Source organism: Callospermophilus lateralis, chromosome X, assembly GCF_048772815.1.
Source record: "Callospermophilus lateralis isolate mCalLat2 chromosome X, mCalLat2.hap1, whole genome shotgun sequence".
NCBI classification, from domain to species: domain Eukaryota; kingdom Metazoa; phylum Chordata; class Mammalia; order Rodentia; family Sciuridae; genus Callospermophilus; species Callospermophilus lateralis.
In genome coordinates this window covers 122,998,771-123,024,064 of record NC_135325.1, presented here as the reverse complement: position 1 = coordinate 123,024,064, position 25,294 = coordinate 122,998,771, and the positions used below count along the sequence as shown (strand labels likewise).

At 45.1% G+C, this 25,294-nt stretch overlaps 2 protein-coding genes across 6 annotated transcripts in view; one reads left to right on the top strand and one right to left on the bottom strand.

Moving 5' to 3' along the window:
- Cd99l2 (CD99 molecule like 2) overlaps positions 1 to 18,715 on the top strand; it is a 101,294-nt gene extending 82,579 nt beyond the window's left edge. The window contains exons 9-12 of the mRNA XM_077106527.1: positions 10,537 to 10,575; positions 11,074 to 11,193; positions 14,484 to 14,549; positions 15,752 to 18,715. Coding sequence (XP_076962642.1) covers positions 10,537 to 10,575; positions 11,074 to 11,193; positions 14,484 to 14,549; positions 15,752 to 15,816 — 290 coding nt within the window. The 3' untranslated portion in view covers positions 15,817 to 18,715. The remainder of the gene's footprint in view (positions 1 to 10,536; positions 10,576 to 11,073; positions 11,194 to 14,483; positions 14,550 to 15,751) is intronic.
- Positions 18,716 to 20,010: 1,295 nt separating this feature from the next.
- Positions 20,011 to 25,294, bottom strand: part of Mtmr1 (myotubularin related protein 1) — a 73,567-nt gene continuing 68,283 nt past the window's right edge. For all 5 annotated transcript variants that reach the window (XM_077107431.1, XM_077107432.1, XM_077107433.1 and 2 more), the window contains one exon: positions 20,011 to 22,332. In XM_077107431.1, the coding sequence (XP_076963546.1) occupies positions 22,168 to 22,332 (165 nt within the window). In that variant the 3' untranslated portion in view covers positions 20,011 to 22,167. The remainder of the gene's footprint in view (positions 22,333 to 25,294) is intronic.

Genomic DNA, 25,294 nt, shown 5'->3' with positions numbered 1-25,294 from the left:
AGGCCCATATTTCATCTGGGTGAAAATGCCAGTCTTTTGTCAATAGGTTCTCTTACCTTGCCTAAGAGGGTGAACCCTCCCACTCCCCCTTCACTCCCTCCCTGCCTAGTCTGGACTGGGATTTTTCCCCATTTCAGTCGATAGCTTCTTTGGTATTCCCCTGTCATTTGTATCCGAGGGCATGTAAGAAGCTTCTCCCATTGTATTTCCTAGTGACATACTGATGGTTTCAGCTTTATGTCATGTATGACCTAGGTTCTTTGCCTGTAGCTGGCTGCCCTCTCTTTGTTTCCTCACATGGAGATCAGAAGGAGGATACAAGCTCTGTCATATGTCTTCTTATAAGGCCCTAACCCCATCATGAGAGGTCTATGCTCAGGACTTAATAACCATCCAAAGACCCCACCTCCTAACAGCATCACAGTGGATGTCAAGACTTCAGCATATGAATTTGTGAGGGGTATACAAACACGTGACACATAGCACTAAGTATGCACACATAGCTATGATTATTTTTAGGCTTAATTGTCTGTAGTTATATTAATCTAAACATTACTTCATACTTACATCTACTTGAATCTAGTGCCAAAAGGCTTATTTTGGTCTTGCTTGCTTGCTTATCTGTAACTTGCCTCTCTGATGGTGAGAACCTGACTTCTACCATCTGTCATCCTGTTCCTTTCTTACTTAGTTCAGCTATGCCTGTATATCAGTATAAGAATTCTCAGCCCATACCCCTTTGTTTCCCAGTTACTTAGACCATCTCCTCTACCCCTATGCATTCAGTGTGGTTTTGCCATATGTTTATAATGGGTTAAATTCATTTGTCACTGTTGACATTCCATCCTGGGATTCCTCCACCCACTTAGTTCATGTTTTGTTTTGTTCTATTGTAAGTTCTTCTACACATTCCCTCTATAATCCTCAGTTATTCCTCCCTCCTTCAAGTCTTATCTGTCTTCTATTATTGTAACCACTGATCTGTTCACCATCTCTGTAGCTGTTTCTTTTCCAACATGCTGTGTCATTGCAATTGTATAAGATATAGCCTTTTCTGACTGGCTTCTTTCACTTAGCAGTATGCATGTAAAGTTCATCCATATCTTTTCATAGCTTGTTTCATTTTAGTACTGAATAACAACCCATAGTAGAGATATACCACTATTTACCCAGTCACCTGTTGAAAGATACCTTGGTGGCCTCCAGCTGTTGGTGAATATGAATCAAGCTGCTTTACCCTACAGATTTTTGTGCAGGCATAGGTTTTCAGCTTACTTGGATAAATAGCTTAGGTGTGTGCTTGCTGGTTCATATGGCAAGTCTATGTTTAACTTTGCAAGAAACTGCCAAGCTGTCCTCTAAAGTGACAGTACTACTGTGCATTCCCACCAGCAATGAATGAAAGTTCCTGTTGCTTCACATCTTTGTCAGTGATTGGTATTGTCAGTTTCTTTTTTTTTTAAATTTAGACATTCTAATAGGTGTGTATTAGTTTCTGGTGGTTTTCTTTTGCATCCCCTTATGGAAGGCAGAACCTCACACATACCAGGCAAATGTTTCACCACTGAATTACACCCCAACCCATTGTTAATTTTGTTCATATTTTTCCCCAATTTAAAATTTGGGTGATTTGCATTTTTATTGTTGACATTTAATGAGCTCTTTATATAATCTGGATACAAATATTATGTATATGATTCTGCAAATATTTTTTCCCAGTCTGTGGTTTGTCTTTTCCTTTTCGCTCTAGGGTTGTTTGTAGAATAAAGATACTAGTAATTTTATAAAGTTCAACTCATTCATTTTTTTCTTTTATAGATTATGCTTTGGTGACCTTTCCCTAAGTCTTCCAAGAGTTTTACAGTTTTAGCCTTACATTTAGGACTTTTCTCCATTTTGAGTTCATTTATCTATGGTGTGAGATTAGGACATGATTTTTTCTTTGACATGTGGATATTCAGTTGCCTTAGCACTGTTTGTTGACAAGGCTATTGTTGCGATGGAGAAAGGTGTGACTATGCAGTCAAGGGGAGAAATAAAGAATATCCGCACACTAATGCCCTTTTCAGTGCTTTATTCACTCAAATTACTCAATAAAATTTCACTCTATAGGTTCTTTTTTTTTTTTTTTTTTTTTTTTAAAGAAAGAGTGAGAGAGGAGAGAGAGAGAGAGAGAGAGAGAGAGAGAGAGAGAGAGAGAGAGAATTTTTTGATATTTATTTTTTAGTTATCGGCGGACACAACATCTTTGTTTGTATGTGGTGCTGAGAATCGAACCCCGGGCCGCACGCATGCCGGGCGAGCGCGCTACCACTTGAGCCACATCCCCAGCCCACTCTATAGGTTCTTAATCAAGAAAATGACAATCCTTAATGCTGGGCACTGCAACAGACATAATCAATTCACAGCAAACAGTTCTAGATTAATTCTAAGCACTGCAAACACACTTAATCCTGACAGGCTAATGACAATTCCCTCTGCATGCTAAGCTCAAGTGCCAGATCTAAGTCTCAAGCCTTAGGCTTTAAGTCAGGTAGATGTGCACTCACTCAGACCATAGTGATCAGATCAGGAACCAAGGCAGGCTTCTCCTGGGGTGGAGCTGATGGCCCGCTGGGGAGAGGGTCCTAGGGAGAAGTTGTGACTCTCACCAGGGTCAAGATGTAGCTGTAGAGTTTGACAGCAGTGACGACAACTCAGAGGATCAGGCAAATGATGAGAAGAGTTGGGGTGTCAGTCCAGGTCCTCATCAGGCTCTCCAGTATGTGGGCATCAGTGTCAGCTGGCTGAAAGTCTGTTCATTTGCTCCATTATTTATGCTAAGTCTGGGGGCTTCTACCCACCCTTTGAATTCCTATCAGCCATTACTGCGTTTCTAGTGGTTTCCACCCTGATCTCTTGCCTCTGACTTTATCAGGGCGAAGGCAAATGACAAGTAACTTCACTCTGAGTTTTGTCAGGGTTGTGGAAAGTGACTTATTTTATCAGGCTATGCCTAATAACAATATTGAAGGGCTCTGTAGGCGTGCCTGCTGGGGACTGTAGTTTTATTTTAAAATGGTGTTAGGCTAAGGCCCTTCTTAGGTTAAGGCCATCCGTATAGCTATCCTTTTCTCCTTTGAATCATCTTGGCTCCTTGGTTGAAAGCCAGTTGACATAAATGTAAGTGTTCATGTGTAGAATCTTAGTTCTGCTCTAGTATCTCTATGGTTGTCCTTCATCCTGTACTAGACTCTGCTGGGCCTATATTTAGCTTCAGAATGACTAGGAATATGTAAAGATTTTTTTTAAGCTCTCTGCAGTTGCTTCACCTCCCCATTTCCTATTAGATCTTAGCCAGGTAACTGGTTGGTGTCTTGCTCAGGTGAAAGAAACTGCTGGCCCTCCCTATTCACTTAACTCCAAGATTTCCATATTACCTGACAGTGCTCCAAGTCAAGTCCATCTCCTTTGGCATCTGCAGCATGGTTGCTGGGTTTTATGGTATCCAGGGAACAATCTGTTAAAAGACCTAGGGGGAGGAAAAATGAAGGCAGTCCTGAGCAAAAATGCCTCTGACTCAAGCTGCTCTGACTGAAAGTAAAGCAGTTTCTAGTTTCTAAGGAGAGAATGTGTTCTCCTCACTCTCTCATGTTAGAAGTACTTTCCCCTTATATATTTTGAAACTGGAATATTCTTTCTCATTACCTCCCATCAATTTCAGGCCCTCATCTCCTCTCATGGATTTTCCCCTAACCTCTTATCTGGTCTCCTTGATCCAGTTTGCCTTCCGTACAGCTTCCAGAGAACCATCAAGAACATGAGTCTGATCATGTGCACTCCTCTGTTTAAAAGTACTGCATAATAATGAACAAATAGCCCAGTTAAAACTGAGTGTAACATTTGAATAGACTCTTCATAGAGGAGATTATTATTATATTCAAAATCAATGTTTTTCAAGGAAATACACATTAAAATCACAATAATATACTACAACTCACCTATCAGAATAGCTAAAATGAAAAGAAAATACTGATAATATCAGATGTTGATAAGGATGTGAGACAACTGAAATTCTCATGCATTGTTGGTAAAATTTCTTAGAAAACTAAACATACACCTACCTAGTGACCCAACAATTTTAGAAATGAGGGCTATGTAAAAAATATAAACCTGTTGATCCTGTGATCCACATTAGGGGTGGGATCATCATGGCATGGGATGAAACATGTGAGGGAGCCCAGGACTTCCCAGAAGGTGTGGGTAAGGGTGCAGTGTGAGGGAAGGTGAACTCTGTGTCTGACCTGTAAATCCAGCTTTCTCCCAGTTGAGCTCCAGGGTGCTTGTGGGAGATGGGGTAGCAGAAGTAACAGGAAGTTTCTGTGTGACCTCAGTCCTGTCCTACTACACTGAAGCTCTGTCCTTAAGGATGCTGGTATATTGTAGCCTTTTCATAAAGTGATTACCTTACCTTGACCTTCCTCTGGTCCTTGTGTCTGTTCTCAATTGGCAGAACATCATGGCAGGAGAGTGTGGCAGAGGGAGGCAGCTCACATGATCAGGAAGCAGAGAGACTCCATTCACCCGATACAGAATATATACCCCAAAGGCATGCCCCCAATAATGACCTCCTCTCACTACACCCCACCTGCCTCAGTTAATTACCACTCAGTTAATCCATCAGGGATTAATTCAATGATTAGGTTAAGGCCATAACCCAATCATTTCTCCTCCAAACTTTGCATTGTCTCACACGTGAGCTTTTGGGGGACACCTCACATCCAAAACAATACACTTCATTTATTAATTTAATTTTATTTTGCACTTCTGCCATTTAATTTTAGATAATGAAAAATACATTTATAAACTATCTGAAAGCCCAAACTGTGTCTCATTGAAGTCCAGAATACTCACAAATGTATTTAAACACTGGAACATCTTCCGCTAACAGTTCTATATACAGTTATCCTTCTGTTATATGACTCTCTGTGTCCTTGGCAACTGAATGTGTCATTCCTCACCATGAGCCAGGGCTTGGGCTGCTATCAGAGAATGGCATCTACATGCATTGTGTCCTTGCCTCCCCAGGTGTGTGGATGTATAGAACTCAAGGCTGTGTATGTATACATTGTTGTTTTTGTATTTGAGCTGCTGGGTGTCTGACACCTACTTTGAAAATGGGGCTTATTCACAATGTGTTAGTCCATTTTCTATTGCTGTAACAGAATAATTAAGAATGGGTAATTAATAAAGGAAAGATGTTGATTTACCTTATAGTTCTGGAGGCTAGAAGCTTGAGATTGGACAACCCCCTCTAGTAAGGCCCCATGTTGTATTATAATAGGGCAGAAAAGTGGAAGTGCAAGTAGACACCTACAGATGAGTCAAAACACAGTATAACAACCTGCTCTTGTGCTAACTAATCCATCCCCAGGACAAAAGACTTAATCCTTTTTCAAGACCTAATCATGTCTTAAAGGCCCCACCTCCCAGCACTGCCAGTGGCAATCAGATTTCAACACTAGTTTCCAAGGGGACAAACCATATTGAAACCATTGCATACAACTCTCTCACTGAGCCAGTGCCTCCTGTTCTACAGGGTCCCTATAACTATGGTGGTCAGCATAACTGTAGCTGCCCTCATAGTGGTGGTGGTTGCTACAGGGTTCCTGTAGCTCTGGGACCTGATGTGGCAGGTGCTCACTGTTGCTACAGTGGCTATCGTTAGATCAGAGGTTCCTAGAGCTATAGCAGTCTGTGCCACTATTTATATGCCTAGACATCTGTGCTGAAAGCAAGTTGCAGCATGAAGTACACTGTACATGGAAATTTCTGGTGTGACAGAAGAGTACCATAGTCCTTTTAGTATATAATCATGAACTCAGAAGGCAGGTGGGATAAAATATACTGTATTAGAAAATGAAGATCTTGCCAATGACTTGTGAAATAGCCTCTTGGAGAGAAATAGATCGTATGGGGCTTACATATTTACAAGTTTTCTAGAATTCTGTAAAAAAAAGGTGTACATATGTAAAAAATTATGTTAAAAAAGTTGTTTGTTGTTGTGCCATCTAGGGAGAAGGGCCAATGATACTTTGGAATATAAACTGGAAGTTCTTTTTCCATGCACAAATATACATTTGTAAAGAAATGTGTCTGTGATCATTGTATTCTTTTACCACCAGTTTTTATTCAACCATGGTCTTTTGTTGAAATGTGTTCTATAATACCCTGTCAGTGACAACATATTATGTTATACCATCATGTCTTTAACCAGCTACTTGTTTTTGTACAGAGGGGTTCCCCCAGCTTTTGCTATAGTACACAGTGTCAAGATGAGCATTGTCATATGCTGAATATGCAAAAGCACAGTTGTTTCTGTCAGTTAAATTCCTAACAGTCAAATTGCTAGGTCATAGAAGGTATCTGTTTTTAAAGATGAGACTTTGCGTGGCACAGCCAAGTAATATTCCATTAAGGTTGTACCATCTTGCATTTCAACCATGAGGAAGCAAGTAGATACCTTTTTTCTTAGACCTTTGCCTCCATCAGCATCATGGTTTTGTAATCTCTGTAAAATCATTCAGAGCAAAACACTGTCGTGTTCAAATTTGCATTTTTTTAATTCAAAAGAAGTGAAACTTTTTATGTCTTATTGGACAATATATTTTGTGAATTGCCTGTCCATGTCTTGGTCCAATTTTCTCATAGGTTGGTAAGGGTTCATTATACATTATGGATTAGGAAGCCTTTTTGCATATATTCTAAAAAGATTTCATTTATTCACTCAAACAACTTTGCATTTTTTCTACTTTTTAGCTTTTATGAATGTTGCTGTTATGAATATTGGCATACAAGTTTTTATGTGGACGTATGTCTTGAATATATATCTGTCTTGGTCTGTTTTCTATTGGTGTGACTGATGATCACAGACTGGGTAATTTGTTAAGAATAGAGGTTTATCAAAGGCTGTTTATTCTCTCTGATATGTGGATGCTAAACCACAAAAAAGAAGGGTAGGGAAGAGAAGAATAGAATCCATTGGATTAGACAATGGGTAGGGAGGGGAGAGGGGAATAGGAAGAACAACAGAATTAAATGGACATAACTTTCCTAGCCTTGTATTTGAATACACAACCAGGGTAACTCTACATCATGAACAACCACAAGAACAGGATCGTAATTAGAATAAGTTGTCCTCCATGTATGTGTAATATGCCAAAATACATTCTACTGTCATACATACATAAGTAAAAATAACAAATGAAAAAGAATCGAGGTTTATTTAGTACCAAGTTCTGGAGGCTGGGAAGTCTAACAGCATGATGCTGACATATGCTCATCATCTGATGAGGGCTTTCTTGCTGGATCATGACATGGCTGAGGCCTTCATGTGGCAGGACAGAATGAACATGGTAGCCTTGGTCCCTCTTCCTCTTTTTTTTTTTTTTTTTTTAATTTTTTGTTCTTTTATTTATATATGACAGTGGAGTGTATTTTGACATAATGTATATACATGGAATGGGTAATTAATAAAGAAAAGATGTTTATTTACCTTACAGTTCTGGAGGCTGGAACTGCCCATTCTTGGGCTTGTACATGATGTGGAGATTCACTGATCATGTATTCATTATATGAGCATAGGACAGTTGTGTCCAGTGCATTCCACTGTCTTTCCCATTCCCATCCCACCCTCTTCCCTTTCTTCCCCTTTGTCTAATCCACTGAACCTACACCCTCCCTCCCTGGCCTTCTTTTAATCAGTCCACTAATGCCATCATGGGGACCCACCCTCCTGACCTCATCTAACCTTGATTACCCCCTGAATATCCCACCTCCAAATACCATTGACATATGACTTTGGGAATTAAGTTTCCAGTACATGGATTCCTGGGGTACTTTCAAACTGTTTAACAGTTGTCCTTACTAATGTATAAGAGAATTTCAGTTTTCCTCATCCTTTTCTTTCTCTCCTTTCTTCCTTTTTGTGGCATTTCATTATGATTTTGGGGTGCCATTCCTGAGTTACATGGACTGATTTTTCAGGTGCTTACTGGCTATTTGTGTGTCTTTTTGGCCATCAAATCCTTTGCCTATTTTTATTTTTTATATTTTATTAAAATATTTTTTATTTGTAGATGGACACAATACCTTTATTTCATTTGTTTTTATTTATTTTTATGTGGTGCTGAGAATCAAACCCAGTGCCTCACACATGCAAGGCAAGCACTCTACCACTGAGCCACAACCCTGGCCCCAGCCTTTGCCTATTTTTAAATTGAATTATTGGTCTTATTTTTGAGTTGTTAGGAATTCTTTATATATTCTCAATACAAGTCCCTTATCAGATATATAATTTACCAATATTTTCTCCCATTCTATGAGCCATCTTTCACTTTCTTGATGATGTCCTTTGAAACACAAAACGTTTTTAATTTTTATAAAATTCAGTTTATTTTTCCTTTTGTTGCTTGTTCTCTTAATACTAAAGTTTTTACATGTGGTACACTCTTTCCCATTTTGTGTTTCCTGCTTTATGATCATGTTTGAAAGTCATTCCTTACCCTAAGATAATATAAATGTTGTCCTAAAATTTCTTTTAGTGCTTTTATGGCTTCATCCATTTTATTTTTATTGGGAACTCATTTTCTTGGATGGTACTGAGTTGTATCACTTTATTTTATGCCGGTGGTTTTTTTGCTTGTCCCAAGACCATCTTTTGAGCAGAGTGCATTGTGTAGAGGAGCTGGATTCAGCTTGAGCTCAGGTAAAGTAACCAGAGCTCAGTGAGTAAAGTAACCAGAGCTCAGTGGCCAAAAAGCTATCAAAGCCAGGACCTTGGCATGGCTTACTCTAGTAACAAGGTTCATGCAACTCAACTGGACAGGATTTGGGCTGATGAGCTTTATTTTTCTATTTTTCCTCTCACAGGATGAGATCCCTTTTTCGGAGAGGAAAGAATTACATATAGTTATATACATTTGGTTATCATCTTAAGTCAGTGTTTCCTATAATCACAGCTAGATAATCAGGAGCCTAAGTATTTGGATCTGTTGGCCAGTCTCTCTGTACACCCCTGGGGGGAGATGAGGAAGTGAGCAGGCTGGGGACTACACTCAGCTTCATTCTCTCTTTATGTAAAAGAATTACCTAGAGCTGGGCGCAGTGGCAGGATCCTGTAGTCCCAGAAGCTCAGGAGGCTGAGGCAGGAGGATTGTAAGTTCAAAGCCAGACTCAGCAATAGTTAGGCACTAAGCAAGTCAGTGAGACCCTGTCTCTAAATAAAATTCAAAACACGGATGGGATGCTGCTCAGTGGTCAAGTGCCCCTGAGTTCAATCCCTGGTACTCACCCCCTCCCTCAAAAAATAATTACTAAGAGGGTTCAAAACCTGGAAATCTAGTCACTTGAATGTGTCAACAGAGGGAGCCTATGTGGATATCTGCCTTTATCCTTGGCAATAGCCACATCTAGAACAGCAGAGGGGACCAATGATAGGCCAGCATTGTAGTTCTGCAAGCACTCACTGGTGACCTTGTTGCCACTCACACATTAGTGTATATGGCGACTCCTACGCTTCTTCCCACTCTGCTTTCTCCAACAATAGCAAGTGTGTTTGTTAGAAATGCTGTGTTATTTGTTTTGTGCATAGCTGTTCATAGCCAATCTGAGGTCTTTATAAGATGCATCTGATTCCATGATTCAGTCCTAGGTGGGAGAATAACAAATCTCATTTTCTCCTGCCCTTTGACTCTTTTTTTCTAAAATAGATTTCATTTTTTGGAGCATCTTTAGATTCACAGCAAAATGAGTGCAAAGTACAGGGAGTTCCTATATAGCCACTGTCCCTCACCAACCCCCCCACCATGGTACACTTTTTACATTCCATTAGCCTACACCTCCCAAGACTCTTCGATTAGTAAAGAAAATGTCAGAACCCATAGCTTCCAACACCACAGGTTGAATTCCCCTAAGAACTCTGGGCCCAGAAAAAATCACCTCCTTCCATCAATGAGCATTTGGTCCTAAAAGGAAGAGGGTTGACAAGAAGTACAAACTCAGGGCTAAGTAATGTCCTGAATTAGTACCAATTGCTTGTCAGGGAGTGTTTGTGTGTGTGTGTGTGTGTGTGTGTGTGTGTATGTGTGTGTGTAGAGCTCTGTGGAGTTGTATCACAGGTGTTGACTGATGTTACTATTACTATGGTGGAGATGAACAGTTCTGTCATCACAAGGATTCTCCGTGTCACCCACTTAGAAACACAGCCAAATCCCTCCCCCTCTATCCTCAACCCCTGTCAACATTCCTATGGGGGACACATGGTGTTGTCATTCAGTCAGGCCTGGCCTGTACTCAACCTCTGCTGCCTGCCAGTCTCTGCTCCTTCCCTTGTAGGCAGGGTGCTAAGTGCAGCTGCCCCATTGGACAGCAGAGAGAAAAACTAGGGAGCTAACTGAATGATGGGCTTTGCAGGTGACGAGCATAAAGAAACAGGCCCTGCCATCCACATCGCCACAAGTTCACAGCAGACACTAAGTGTTTTTGTCCTTTCTCCAGGTGGTGGTGGCTATGGCAGCAGTGATGACCCTGGATCTGGTGAGTATCTGTACCCTAAGGTTTCATTGGAAGCCATAAGGAAAATAGTGCTGTCCCATGCTAGTCTCAGGGTGTACCCTGCCCTTCCCCTGAATGTTTTCAGCAGAGAGCCATAAGGCAAATAGCAGAGGGGTGCAGTCTTTAAAAGGAACTAGCATGAAGATCTGGGTCCTAGGGGAGGTGGTCCAATGAGGGGGACTGTTGACCCAAGACCCAGAGCTGTGGCTGGGCCTTAGTAAGAGCAGGGACAGTACCATTTCCATGTCTACATTTCAAGTTCCTCAAAATGCAAGTCTTTATAGAAGACCAAAAGTATTTGGCAAATCCAAGGAGCACTGTGTCACTGTCATGCCTTGGACATCCATGGCTTAGCCTTCTTGCATGGACATGGGGGTTACGGCATCTGGACCAGCTTAGTTCGGGGCAAGTAGAGAAGCCCACTCCTGAGCTAAGCTCCAAGGTGCTCTGCAAAAGCTTTCCCTGTTCTTTTGTGCCCAGGCATGTCAGCAGAGACTGGCACCATCGCTGGAGTAGCCAGTGCCCTGGCCATGGCCCTGATTGGTGCTGTGTCCAGCTACATCTCCTACCAGCAGAAGAAGTTTTGCTTCAGCATTCAGCGTAAGTGCACCTGAACAGTGAAGGGGTCAGTGTAGACACATCCCTCCTACATCCTGCCCCACACTAGCTTCTAAGTGTACTGCCTGGGCCACGGTATGGGGTACCCTTTTAAAATCCACAGGGACAAATTGAGGTCCAACTGAAGTGTACACCAGTCTGTGACAACAGATGGGAGTTTTCCAGGTGACCTTGACATTCCAGGGGCCCCAGTACTCGGAGGCTATATGGAGACAGAGCTCAGTGACCATTGTGGCATTTCATTCCCTAGAATGGAAGGGGCCCTGGGATATCTTTATGGCCTCTGATCAAATTCAAGGGGATGTGGGGCTACCAGAGGCTCTAGGTCAACAGCTCCCTCTCCTGCTGACCAGAAGGCCATACTTTCTCGGGGATTTTAAACATAGCAGCAAATGCCATTGGGCAAGCCAGGGCTCTTATGGTTCTGAAAACATCCCCTTTCTGATCCTAAAAGGTTACTATGGGGCCACACCCACTCCTGCCCTCACATCTTTTGCTGCTGTGACTAACAGACCTGACCAGAACAACTGTTGAGAAGGAAAATTTTATTTGAGGGCTCAGGATTTTCAGAGGTCTTAGTCTTTGGAAGGCTGGCTCCATTCCTTGGGGCTCAAGGTGAAACAGAACATCATGGCAGAAGAGCATGACAAAGGGAAGCAGCCCACATGATGATCGGAAAGCAGAGAGAGAGACTCCACTCACTAGACATAAATATGAACCTAAAACCATGCCCTCTATGCTCACCTCCTCTAGCCTCACCCTATACTTCAGTTACCACACAGTTAATCCCGATCAGGGGATTAATTCACTGATTGGGTTGAGACTCTCACAATCCAATCTTTTCTCCTTTGAACCTTCTTGCACTGTCTCACACCTGAGCAATCCAAACCATATCCACATCCAAACCATAACAGTGGACCCCAAAACTAGTGGGAGGTCTGCACATTTACAGGAGGTTCAGAAGTGTCACATGGCATACCTCTTTGTCCTGTTCTGCTCTTTTCCCTTCCTACGTACATGGGGAGGCAAGGAGAGGAACTGCCACTCTGTGCTTGGTCCTTAGCCATGGAGGTACTCAGACAAGAAGCCCTCTAACTTGGGAGGCAACAGGTTTCACGAGCAAGGTTTGCCAAACAAGCAGTCTTGACCTGCACAACTGTTGCATTATCCTGTGGCTGTTGGGATAAAGAACCACAGTCTGAGTAGCTTAAAACAACTGACACTCATTCTCACAGTTTTGGAAGCTGAAAATCTGAGGGCAAGATGTCAGCAGGGCCGTAATCCTTTTGGAGGCTCTAAGAAACGATTCTTCCATGCCTCTTACAGTTTCTGGGGGTTCCAAATGTTCTTTGGCTTGTGGCCATGTTGCTCAGTCTCTGCCTTCATCCTAAATCCAGAAAGATCTCACCTTGAGAGGCTTAATAAGTAGTAGACTCCAAATATGAATCTTAGTGGTTTCAGACTCTTCTCCTGGAACCCTGGGACTTCTATGAGACTGGTGGCACAAACCTAAGCTTCCCAGGGCCTTATGACTGACTAGCCTCTGTCTCCAGAGAGCTCCTCTTGTCCTCTGGCCCAGAGCATTCCCTCTCAGGAATCCTTCCCCAGGACCAGCCTGTGGCTGCACTGGCTGCACTTTTTTTTTGTGCTGCCACAACGCCCCCTGCTGACTTTGCCAGAACCTGCAGGGCCAGTGGTTTTGTGTCTGACTACACCCCACCCCTGCATTTCTCTGGACTGTCCATTCCATGGGGACTGTGTGTGCTTCATGTACTGATGTGCTAATGATATCTAGTCCAGGCCAGGATCAGAAACAGTCTTGAGGATATTTGTAGAGTGGCTAACATCATAAACACTGTTTCTGTGGAGGGCCTGCTTCCACCTTCTATGTGGGCCTCAGGTGCTCTTGGTCACTACTGCTACCAAAGGAGCCCATGCTTTGGGGACTGTCAGCTTCCCCTGTCTGCCTCCAGTGCCAGTGGTCAGTGTGTCTCACAGAAAGCCCAAGAGTTTGGTTGCCAGGAGCTGAGTTCTTACTCCAGGGTTCTAAGATTCGTGTCTTGCCTTCAGATGCAGCGGAAGGTCAAGGTAACAATGTGCTTTGATTTACTTATGTTCCTTGTGCTTTGTCCTTGGACACCTCATCATTCCTCCCCCTCCCTTGCCTCATCTTGCTCTTTCTCATGCTCCCCACCCCATCCTCTTCTCTGGCACTCACCAACTTGGCTGCAACCACAACCATCTTTAGCTTTACCTGATATGTGTGTGAGGATGCCACTTGCCAGACCCTCTGTCTCCAGGCCTGTGTGGCTGGGGGTCAGGGATGGGGCAGGATCAGAGAGAACACTGAGATGCCCCCTAGTGGCCATCCCTGAGGAGCAAGTACAGGCAGAAGGCAATCTCCCAGCCCCCACCCATCAGGGCTGGGCCCTCCCCTGCCTGGCTGTGCATGGGGCTGGCCACCTGTGCCAAAGAGCAATGACTGCATTTTTCAAAGGCTCATTTGGCTTCCATCTTGAGCCCTTGGCCTGGGATGATAGTGTGACTTGTGCCAGTGCTTGGTCAATTGGTCTATTAGAACCACAATTTTCCTGCAGGGCCTGGGTTACCAAGAGGTGAGACAAGGTCTATGGATTCTCCTTTAGCAGCAGCAGGTGTGCTGTCCACTACAAGCCTCTGCTGGACTGAAGAGGATGCTTTGTCGAATCTCTGCATTCCAGTTAGCCAACTAGACTAGAGCAGCTGCCAGTAGGTCCTGGGCCCTTCCAGCTTGGGTGGGGACAGCAGTTATTCCCGCTGCCAGGAGAAGCCATTTGGTTTCTCTTTGTAGGTGCTGCTAGGAAGGCCATGTGTTGGCAGGAGGCTTTGTTGGCATCTCCACAGTGAACTCCATTCAGCTATCTGCCCCCTCCCTGTGCTGCATCCATCAGTCACTCATGTGGCACTTGGCTCTCTTACCACACATGGGACCTGTGGATGGTGCTGAGCCCTGCTGTCTGGTGCCTCCTCTTCTGAGCAGAGCTGCCCTATAGGGACAGGGTGTCATCAGCCTTTGATGCATAATATTTCATCTCTGAGGCACTGATGAGTACTCCTGAGCAGTGCAGTTCCAGATGGACAGTTTCAGTTGAGATAAAGGATGTCCAGGTTGTCCAGGACAGGGGTCTGAAGTGGGCAGCTACTGTAATGGAGGACTCGGTCAGGAGTGCTGAATCACAGGGGGGCCCTTTATTTCCATGCCCATCACTAACACTGCCATCTGCCCTTTCCAGAGGGTCTCAATGCAGACTACGTGAAAGGGGAGAACCTGGAAGCCGTTGTATGTGAGGAACCCCAAGGTAAGGACATTTTGGTTACTATTCCTTGCTGAAAGTCTCCTAGTTGGTGGCCCCAGCACTGAGCAGAACTGGGCTGGGGAAGCATAGAATGACCAGCCAGAGTAGAAGGCCACAAATGCCCAGGTGTGCCTGATCAGCCAGCGTCTTTTGGCTTCAGGAGACTGGCATTTCTGGATTGACAGTCAGAGCATCTGGTACCATGTCAGCAACTTTTGGGCACTCCTCCTATTCTTGCTCTTGATTGATCTGAGCTGGAGCACCAGGTACCTCTGTTCCCTGTTGGCAGAAAGGGACATGTCCTGGACACATTTAGATAGAGCTGTGGGAAGACTTTTCACCTAGATCTATTGCCTTTTGATTTGAAAATTGCCAAAGGCAGGGCAGGTACATGGTTAAGACCCAGACCGTCTCAGCCTTCCCTTCCTTGCTCAGTGAGCACTTTTGGGCTTCAGGAACTAGAAGCAATTTGAGGCCACATAAGATCAGGCCACTGGTCTGGAGTGGCCAGCTTCTCCAGGAAGATACAGCCTGTGGCCCAGAATGCCAGTGGAGAGGCCTGGCAAGGCTTCAGGAAGCAGAAGGCAAGCCAGCTTCCTATCAGCTAAGGCTGGGATGGCATAGACAGGGAGACTAGCAGAGCCCAGGTGTGTTGTGACCAGAGTCACAGGGCAACAGCCATTATGATAGGGCCAAGGAGATCAGGAGGGACTGTTGTGTAAGGGGAACAAGGTTCTCATGTCATCATCAAGGTGTTGCCATACCAAATAGATGAAAATAGCCCTGGGTCCAAATGTGGAAAAAAAGGATTCTATGAGAGGTAGCATTCACTATCACAAGTTTTAAGACTTCTAGCCTCCATTGAGTGAGTGAGCACCTGTACCGGCCAAGTGCTGTGTTGAGTGCTTTATTTAAAATAATCAGTAACCCTGTGAGGAGCATTCCAGATTCCAGATAAGGAAGTGGAGGCTGGGCTCTGCAGAGCCTGGCTGGCTTCCCTTTCTCCCCCTTCACCCACCCAGAACATTGTTCCAGGGCCCAAGGTATGTCCGACACAGGGCAGGGAATGGGCCCCAGAGGAAGTGTGTCTGGGACAGGCTTGGGTCAGTTCCTGACCCAACATACAGGAAGCACAATTCTTTCCCAGCAGGGCCTTCTGTGCAGGATACAGGTGAGACCACCTAACACATGTCTTCTTTCCCTAGTGAAATACTCAGCACTGCAAACACAGTCTGCAGAGCCCTCGCAACCCGAACTGTCCTCAATCTGAGGCTCCATTCAGCAGCAGACACACACGAAGGGTGCCACCACCCTTCAGCCCCTCATGCAGACCCCCAGCTGCTGTGCTACGCTTTCCACATCATTGGCTTCTTATTGTTGTGAGTTTTCCTGACAAGCTTTGAGTGTTCGTGAATTTGGTTTCTGTGCCCCGCCTGCAGGGTGGGGTGTCTGCCCTGCCCCAGGTGCTCTGAAGAGACTTGGTACTGAGACTCAAGACCCAGTTCCAGCAGATTACCAGCATCATCCTCGGATCCTGCTGGGTCACCAGCTCCTCAGAGCCATCTTGTCCCAGCCTCAGCATGGGGAGGGGAAACCAAGATGAGAGCAGGCAAGAGGACACTGGGGACGGCGTGGAAGGAGAGCATTTCTGCTTGGGTGATAAATCGAAAGACGGTATGATCCCCCTACACACTGGAGTGGCTGACTCTGGCAGTGACCTCTGAGAGCTGTAAGTGGCTGGGTCCTGCTAGCACCCAGTTCACTTGGAACCCCTGCATGGGGCAGACAAATCAACACCAAGCAATGCCACACACATGTAATACCCAGGGCAGTGTTTTTCTTTTCCAATCCTGGATTTTACATTGCTGGCCTTTAGAGCTGGCACAAGTGGAGACTTTTCAGTTACTTCAGTGCAAATGTGCATCTCATGATAATCCTGCCCTGAGAGTATAAGAATCTGGAGAAGTTGGAGGCTGCGACTTGCAGCCCTAATTCCTACCAGATTCCAGAGGGGACTAAGGGTAGCTTTAGGCTGGCCAGGGTAAAATTCTTAAGAGTCATTTCTGCTTTGGAAATGTTTTCTACTGGGTGGTGGGTGGTCACCCCACCCTGTATATGAGCTCATTTAAGTAGCAGGAGCTACAGGCATGGAGAACGAGCATTGAAACCAGAACCATGCTCATAGAAGTTGCTTAGAAATGTATGGGAGGGTACAGACCTGTAATCACAGCAGCTCAGGAGGCTGAGGCAGGAGGATCACAAGTTTGAGACCAGCCTCAGCAACTTAGTGAGGCCCTAAATGACCCTATCTCAAAAACAAACAAACAAACAAACAAAAACCACACACAAAAAAAATCAGGTTGGGGATGTGGCTCAGTTGTTAAGCATCCCAGTTAAATTCCTGGTACCAAAGTAGAAGAAAAGAAAGAAAAAGAAATGTATGGAAGGAGGAAAAGGAGCTGCTTCTGCCTGTGTAGCTCTGTAGTTATCCTCCTTGTCGATTCTGATGAAGAGCATTTGGAACATTGATGATATGTTAGACATGAGAACCCAAGAAATGGCCCCCAACCTGGCCCAAGTTGCGTGGTTTGGGCCAGAGCATAGCTGGCTTCATGGTATTCCTTTAGCCTTTGCTCCCAGCAAGCTCTGCTGTCAGAGACTGAGCTACAGCATAGAGCCCTGTGTACTGGTTATCAGTTTGCCATGTCAAAAAGCAATTGTTTGCTTCTTTGCCTCATGCTGGGCAACCCTTCTAAGCCACACCTCCAGCCTCCCAGAGAGCAATTCTGAAAGCAGAATATAAGTCACCAGCAGGCAAGATTCTATTTAGAAAACTTCAGGGCCCCACACATTCCACATGCTGCACATTTGCTCCTTTGCTGAGCTGGGATGAAGCATTCCCATTTCTTAAGGAAACCACTGAAATCCAAGCAGACCCCACCCACCATCTAATGCATGCTACTGTGTGTGTCCGTTGTTTTAAAAGCCTATTCATGGCGGAGGGGCTTCAGAGGTGGTGCTATCTCTAGGTGGTCTGGTAAGCCCACTCCCAGTGAGTGCTTGCAGCCTTCCAGCTGTTCCCTGTCCTGTTTGGCCCAGACACACCAGCACTGGGTCTGAAAGGCAGGCTGGAGCACTGAGGATGCAGCAACATGAAGGAAGGGAAATGTGGCCTCAGGAAGTTTAATTAGTCAGGAAGGCATTGTTTGCAAGATTTGCATGTTTCCAAGACCTTCCACACTGCTGGTGAGAATATCATCAATCGGATTTGTGCCTCCCTGATACCAAGGACATCAAGAGATGATGGCCCCACAGCCTGGCCATTGCTGACCTAGAGGTGGCTATGAAGAATTTTTGTATCTCTGGTCTGTTGGCACCTAGATAGGGTGACCTCAGGTGTTATCCATCTTACCTTTATGGAGAGGCCCATCTGATGGCACAGATGTTGAAACCCTGCAGCCATGATGTAAAATAAATGCTCTTGGTAAAACCATTTTCTCAGTATCACTGACTTCAGTGACAAGAGCCCTATCTGCTCTCCCTTAGCTACCTCGGTGCCTTCTGCGTAAAGCCCTCCTGCATAAAACCCATCACTTGGCCCACAGGCGCTAACTTCAAGTGCCTGGACAGGCCTGGGAGGTCCTTGGCCTCCCATTTGCAGAGAGTATCATTCCAAGGGCTCCTTCTTCCCGCTGGCATTTGACACTTGCTTGGGCACTGTGGCCTGCAGAAGCCTCGGGAACTCCTCTCCTGTCTACATGAAGGCTTCATTAGTTCAGGTCTGGTCCTAGGTGGTAGGAAAAAAGGGAGTGATTTGGAAAGGCCAATTGAGAACACTGATTATCAGCCAAGCTTGGCAGGGAGAACTTACAAAAAGTTTAGCATTTATAGTATTAGCTCTGAGTATATGCGAGTGAGCTCACAGCTCCATGGAAGACTGCTAAGGGAGCCAGAAGATAGGGAACTTGGTGGGGAGGAGTGTCCTCATGCTGTGGGGCATGCCCACTGCCTCAGCCACTTGGATTGGGGTTAGTATCATTTCTCTGAGGAAGAAGTGCTGGAGACCGATCTCAGAATCCTCTGTACATCCTTTTGTATGTGCTGTGTCCAAGTGTGAATTGTAAAATGTCTAGTGTGTGCATTAAACAAAATGGAACGTTGTATTGGGATTGTGTTGAGGTGCTTTTGTCACATGGCTCTCTTTTCCTACAAGAGTTGATATGGAGCTGAGCTCATTCCCTTCATTTCCAGCCGTAGGTTTTCTCCAAGTTGAGAGTTCTTGCAGTTACCTCCTCATGAACAGCCTAGTGTCAGGGCTTCTGGGGATGGCCTCCCATTATACAACAGTTGCAGTATAATATGCCCAATATCCTGGGCTAGGAGGGCAGATGCAGGAGCAGAGCCTCCAGAGGCCACACCCAGGCTTCATGGGCTGCCTGATGCTGAAGCTTGCCCGGTAGCATCAACTCCTTTGGGAGGACAGACGTGGCTGCACTGCCTGGCAGCTTCCCAGCCCACTGCTCTGTCCTTAGAGAAAGCCAGTCACTAGCAAAACTTCTAGTCATGTGAGTTGTTTCAGGCAGAGAAAGCTGAGCAAGAAAAGGGCCTTTGTACCTGCCTCTGGAGAGTGGATTGTTGAGAATCAAGTCCCAGCAGACCACCTGTCAACTCACAGCTTGAATTACAAACTGAGAAGATGGATGGAATTGTCAGCATGAACACGCTGCACAGATCCTGTGCAGTGATTGGAGTTGTTTCACATTGATAGCAGTTTTTTTTTTTTTTTTTCATTTTGCTAAACTAGTCTCGTAGTGAAACAGCACCAAATCCTCAAACTCAAACTCACCATGTGACTGCCCTGTGCAGAAGTTCTACATGGCTAGTGGGGACCTGGCACAGTGGCCCTCCTAGCCTTTTGCTCTGGTGTCACTGCTGGGGATAGTTACCTGGCAATTGGTCCCACTGAGCATCTTCTGCCTAATATTAGGTTCCCTCACTCAGCAGTGCTTCTCACGGACAGTCAGAGATCTCAGGCCCTAATAAGAAGGTTGACCTGTATGGGGCAGTGTGATTTCACACAGGCCTTTACAGGGCTCCAAAAACGTGAAGTCCCCTAGAAATGGGGAAAGGCCAATTTTAGGTTTTAGCGCTGTACAAGGAGGACCCATTCCTTGACTCTTGGGTATTTCCAGTAGTTTTCCTGCCTTCAGCATTTCCTCAAGTTTATGGGTAAGGGGCATTTCTCATTTTAAAATCAAAGTACTTATCTGTTCCAGCCAAACACTTAAGACTCCTGATGAATTAATTGCATGTATGATTTTGTAAGTGAATATTTAGGCACTTTGTATTATTTGTGGTTGGCATATAGTAAACATTTAATATATGTCACTTTATTATTACTAATTTTCCCCAAGGGAAAAACCTACTAAAACACTTAAAGAGTGACAACAAAAAGACCAGGGAGCAAACATATTGTAATTTTAATTATAGATTGAAATACAGTGCATCAGATGAGGCAAATACAATATTCTACCAGTTTTTAAAAACCTGAACCATAAAGGTTTTACATTCTAGTACACTTAAATAAAACAACAACAAAAAAAGATGCTTACATAATAAAACTTTACTTCAAGTTGTTTTAGAAACGGTTCTGTTCTAGGAACATACAAAGGGAAATGCTCTGCTGTGCTTTTTTAAAAAAATCAAATGGGAGTTTCGAGGGATCTGGCTGGCAGAGACCACCCAGGTGAGGGAGCATGCAGCTTGGCAGGGGGCAGCTCCCACCCCACCCATACCAGCCAGCTCACCTCACCAAGAATTAGCACTCTTGGCTTATCTGGTTCTGCCAAAAGCATCATCCACTCCACTATAAAAACAGTTCTAGTACGGCTGGGGAATTATATTTTTCCAGGGGAATAAAAATGGGAAACATCTCCATTTTAAAAAAATCAGTGCATCAATGAATAATAGTTTATCTATAAATCAGCTTTTGGATGTGTTGGGAACATAAATCAAAAGTAAACATTAATTAAGCTATGATTTAGAAACAAATCCCCCAGATGATAACAATTGAGAATTAATTTGAGGTTATCAAATTATCTTCACTAAATATTTCTAGTATCTTCTGGAAGGATAATTTTCTGTAAGAATCAGAAGGTTGCAAGTTGAAAAAAAATCTATATATTTGACCATAGAAAACCTTTTTTAGGAATATATTTTAAAAAGTAAGGTCAACATGTAGGACTCTGTGTGGCATTCAGCAACTTGACACCAACCAGAAGAGGGTGCAAAACAGCAGTTCCAAGGCTGACCCTCTAAGCTTCAGAGAGTAATCTTACCTCCTGCTGCAGGTGGGGGTCTGGTGATTTGCAGAAATGGGCACAGCACTTGGCGGAGGGATGCTGGCACCCCACACGAAGGAGCTAAGAGTTGATCATAAATTCATTCTTGCAAGGACTCACAGAATCACAGAGCTTAAATTCATTAAGTGAAGGTACAGAACGATGGAGAGAAGCTTGCCTAATTGAGGCTGGCGCTGAGAAGGAAGAACCGAGGGAAGAGTGTGCTCTGCTCTAGCAAACCTCAGCCATAGCACAGTGGTTGCTTGAAAATATGGACAGGCAGTCTTGTGAATAAACTGATGTGAAAGGATTATGATAAAATGACAAATATTATTTTGTCCAGGCAAATCACTGGACAAGAAAGCAGCCTTGCTTTGATACAAATGCCGGGCATCTGTTGAGAGGTGGTGGGCTGCAGAAACAGCCCAGGAATTATCAATAGGCGCTGCTCTTGAAGGAGCTGTCTGGGAGGCCAGCACTTAGGCACAGCTGTCTGAGTTCTCAGCATAACCTAATTCTTGCTGTCCTGAGGCACCCATTGCTCCCTGTGAATGGACTGGGCCACCTCAGGAGGCAAGTACAGAGTTTGGTTGAGGCCAATAACACATTGCCATTGAAATGACCACATCCAAAGCTTATTTCAAATGTACCACACCAAAGTCAGCATGAAGTTCATTTGGAAAGAATTTATCACATAGTCCAGCAGATACCCTCTCAGGTGACTATTCTAAACATAAAAAAGGACATAGGAAAATAAAGGCATGTTTCTCTTTTTAAAAAATACCTTATATGTACACAAGAGTAATTGGTGCAGGAAGACCCCTTGCAGGAAGATAACTGTTGACTAGATGGCAATTGTCTGTATTCCCCAAAACACTTCATTTAAAAACAGTTTTCAAATTGTGGCAAAGAACTGAAAGAAGCCACATGCCTGGCAGTGTGGTCTTTCAAGTGAAGGATGTTTTTTCTATGAAGGGTTTAACTTGGAAAGAAATGGTGTGAGATGTTCTAAGCCTAAGTGCTACGCTGCATCCACTCGAGTTTCCCCCACACTGTCTGGAGGAGAGGAAGATGGTTCACAGGGTGTTTGTGACAGGCTGGTCACAAAACAAAAAGCATTTACTGACAGTGGGAGCTGCCACCTAGCCACACAGATGGTCCCTGGGCCTAATCCTAAGAGACAAGATCACAAGTTACAGCCCTAACAGTAATGGCCAGGTTCTTGAGCCGCCTGGGAGATGGTGGAGCAGCAAGATGGCCCGAGACACTGGCCTTGCTCATCAGACTGACGTATGGACAGGAGTGGCTGAGTGGGAGGGCGAGGAGCCCCGCTCAGACGAGGATGAGACGGCACGTGTGGCCACCTCCCGCTGCAGATCCTCCACCCGCTTCTGCAGCTCAGCCCTGACAGCCAGCAGCTCCTTGAGATTCTGGTGAATTGGCATCTGGTGGCGAGCAGAGACAAAGTCTCATTATTGGGCTGCTCTTACAGTACTGTGTTCCAACATCTAGGTCCTCAGCTTTGTGGTTATTTCCTCACCCAGACTCCTGTGTTACAAGTCTCCTGGACCAGTTACTGATCTTTCCCCAAGTGTACACTGATCCCTTCCCCATAAGCCATGTGCTTCAGCTGCCACCCAGACTACCCTGCATCTACTGGCAATGAGCCAGGCTGGACTGGGCACCATTCAGGCCTTTTTGCCCTCTGCTCTCCTTGCTGGGAACTTGTCCCAGTTCTCAAGACAAGATTCACAGGCTCTGGTGAGACCGCAGACCTGAGTCTGCCCAGTGCAGACTCAGCCGAGCAGTCTGCTGAAGACCGTCAAACACCCATGGTGCTTCCGGGCTGCCCAGCTAAGCCGTGTTCACATGCAGACCCTGCTGCCTCCAAGAGCTCTGTATTTGTGCATTTTTATAAATAGTCCCCCTGACTGAAAAATACAACTGTTAAATCAGCATTTTCTATAACTTGGAGTTTTGTTTATTTGCATGAAGTAGAGCATAAGGCCTCAGAGGGGTGATGCCAGGGGAAAGGGACCAGCCTCTCTATTCAGTTCTTCTGCTCAAGTGCTTCACCCCAGTTATCTTTCTTTTAAACCCACAGATTGGAATGGGACAATAAAGAAACTAGAAGGTCACACTATTTTACAGTCATAGCACCTAACTCTCCAAACTACCAAGATAGCCTCAGCACCTACCAGAGATCAAAGACCTGGACTTTCACAGGCTGTGAGCAAAGTTGACTAGGCAGGGAGGTCACTAGGGAAGTGAAGAGGCACAGGGCTGGGTCTGGATCCTTTTCTCCTCCCATACCCACTATGCACACACAGCTACTAGGTGGATTCCAAGCCTCAAGCAGACCTCGTGACATACCATGTAAATACCCTCTAGTGGCTTCTTCCCCTTGCCCTGAGAGTAACACCCTGAACTTGACCTCCAGGCACTAGCCTGCTTCTCTAGCTCATCACTCACCAGGTCAAAGACTTGAAGCTGCACCATCATGGTGCCCTGGTGATCAGCCCTTCTGGTAGGTGGGGGGAAGAACAAGAGAAGGAAGAGGAGTAAAGATAGGGCGTCTGCATGCTTCCAACATCACAGGGTGCTCAGTAACCAGCACCAAGGAGGCTAAGAACACACTCTCCTTTGTCAGACCATGGGAAGAAGGAGGAAGGGACAGCAACATCAGGGTCTTATAGCAAAGGCTGATCCTTAAAGGACACTAACAATGACAATAGTTCTCCTCTTAACCTTAGGATCTCTCTGGGATTTTGCTCATCTGTGGGATTGTTTGATTCCAATCAGATGAGGGAATGCTTTGCAATCAACCACCATTATTAACATACACATGAGCTTCCTGGAGCAGAGCATGCAGGGGAACAGTCTCTTGCACACCCAGGAAATGAGACCCGGGCTGCCCAAGTGTGCCACCATCACCTTATGTCCTCAGGGAGCTTTTTGTAATTTTCTCATGTACCAGTTTATTTGCCACTAAGCAAGGGGGTGCCTGAAAAACAGATGACTCTGAGGCTTAAATGCAGTATTGCGTTAGAGAAACTTACCAGAGAAAGGCTAGCTATGTCTGACTCAGGTGTGCTAGCATGTGTGAGGCATAAGCCAAGGCCCAAAGGAGGAGGATGCCCACTGGCTCTTGGCCCCACTCAGCCATCCTCTGATAGGTTTTAAGAGGGAGCCCCTCTCACAGAAGCGAACCCTGCCATCTCCTTCTCAGAGCAAAGAGACCCAGTAGGCTTGTGGACCCTGCCTTTCCTCCTGTATCCCTCCTCCTCTCAGCCCCACACAACTCTGTTCCAGTCACCACACACCTATGGCAACCTGCCTCATGGCCTTCTGCTTCCCATCTACCACAGTGCAGCCAGAGGGAGGAAGCTTTCTCCATCATACACCTGGCCTTGTGCAAATGCCCACCTGCCTCCCTAGCATGGTATATCACCAGTGTCCCAAAAGGCCATGTGCCCAGCATGTTGTGTTTGTGGCCTTTAGTATAAAAGCTGTAGCCATGGAGATACAGCATAGGGAGAACACAAAAAACTGGACACCCACCTTCTACCCCCCCCCAGCACTGTGGCAGGTACTTGGCATAGATTTGTATCACGCTTGCACTTGCCGTGAGGCTCAAGGCCTTGCTCCAGATCAGGACTGAGTTACAGAAAGAGACCCAATTTGGCCCCGGTGAGGGATATCCTTCCACAACTGCACACAAGTTGGCAAGTCCTGGATGAGTTATGGCTTTTCAGACCCTTCCCTTCACCCTCTGCACTGTGGGACTGACATGAAGTCACAGGCACAGTGCCCAGTGGCACACTAAAGGACCTCAAGATAGGCAGCTATAGCCATGTTCCCTTGATCATCATCACGCTGAAACTGAACGCTCTTCCATGAGGAAACATCAAGAATAGATCTCTTACAAAAGATTTGCTCCCTGCCCTCACTTGTTTCTAATGGAGAATGAGCATAACAGGGTGTGTAGCTGGGCCTGTGGCACCGGCAGAAGGAGCTAGCACAGTGCTTCAAGGGGATGCTGCTTACATTTCAAGTCTATGACCTACTAAGCCCTGCAGTAACTGAGAAACCCCTCTAACCAAAAGAGTACCAAACAGTTGGTCCCTGGAATCACTAGATAGACTATTTAGTGGCTCTCTCTACATAATTAAAACAAAGGTGTGACTTTCCCACTCTACAGCTGCCCAGCAAAGAAGAATTCAGCCAAGTTCCTGTGACAGCAAAACACACAAAGGAGGAAGCTGCTGGAAGTGGGTGAAGGCTGGGTCTCCTAGGTACAGCAGCAAAGGCAGGCAGAGTAGATCTGGAGCCTGGACTCCAGTGAAAGGGTGGCAGTTCACCCTGCACTTCCACACCTGCAGAACTTTGAGGTGCCACTTGTGCAAC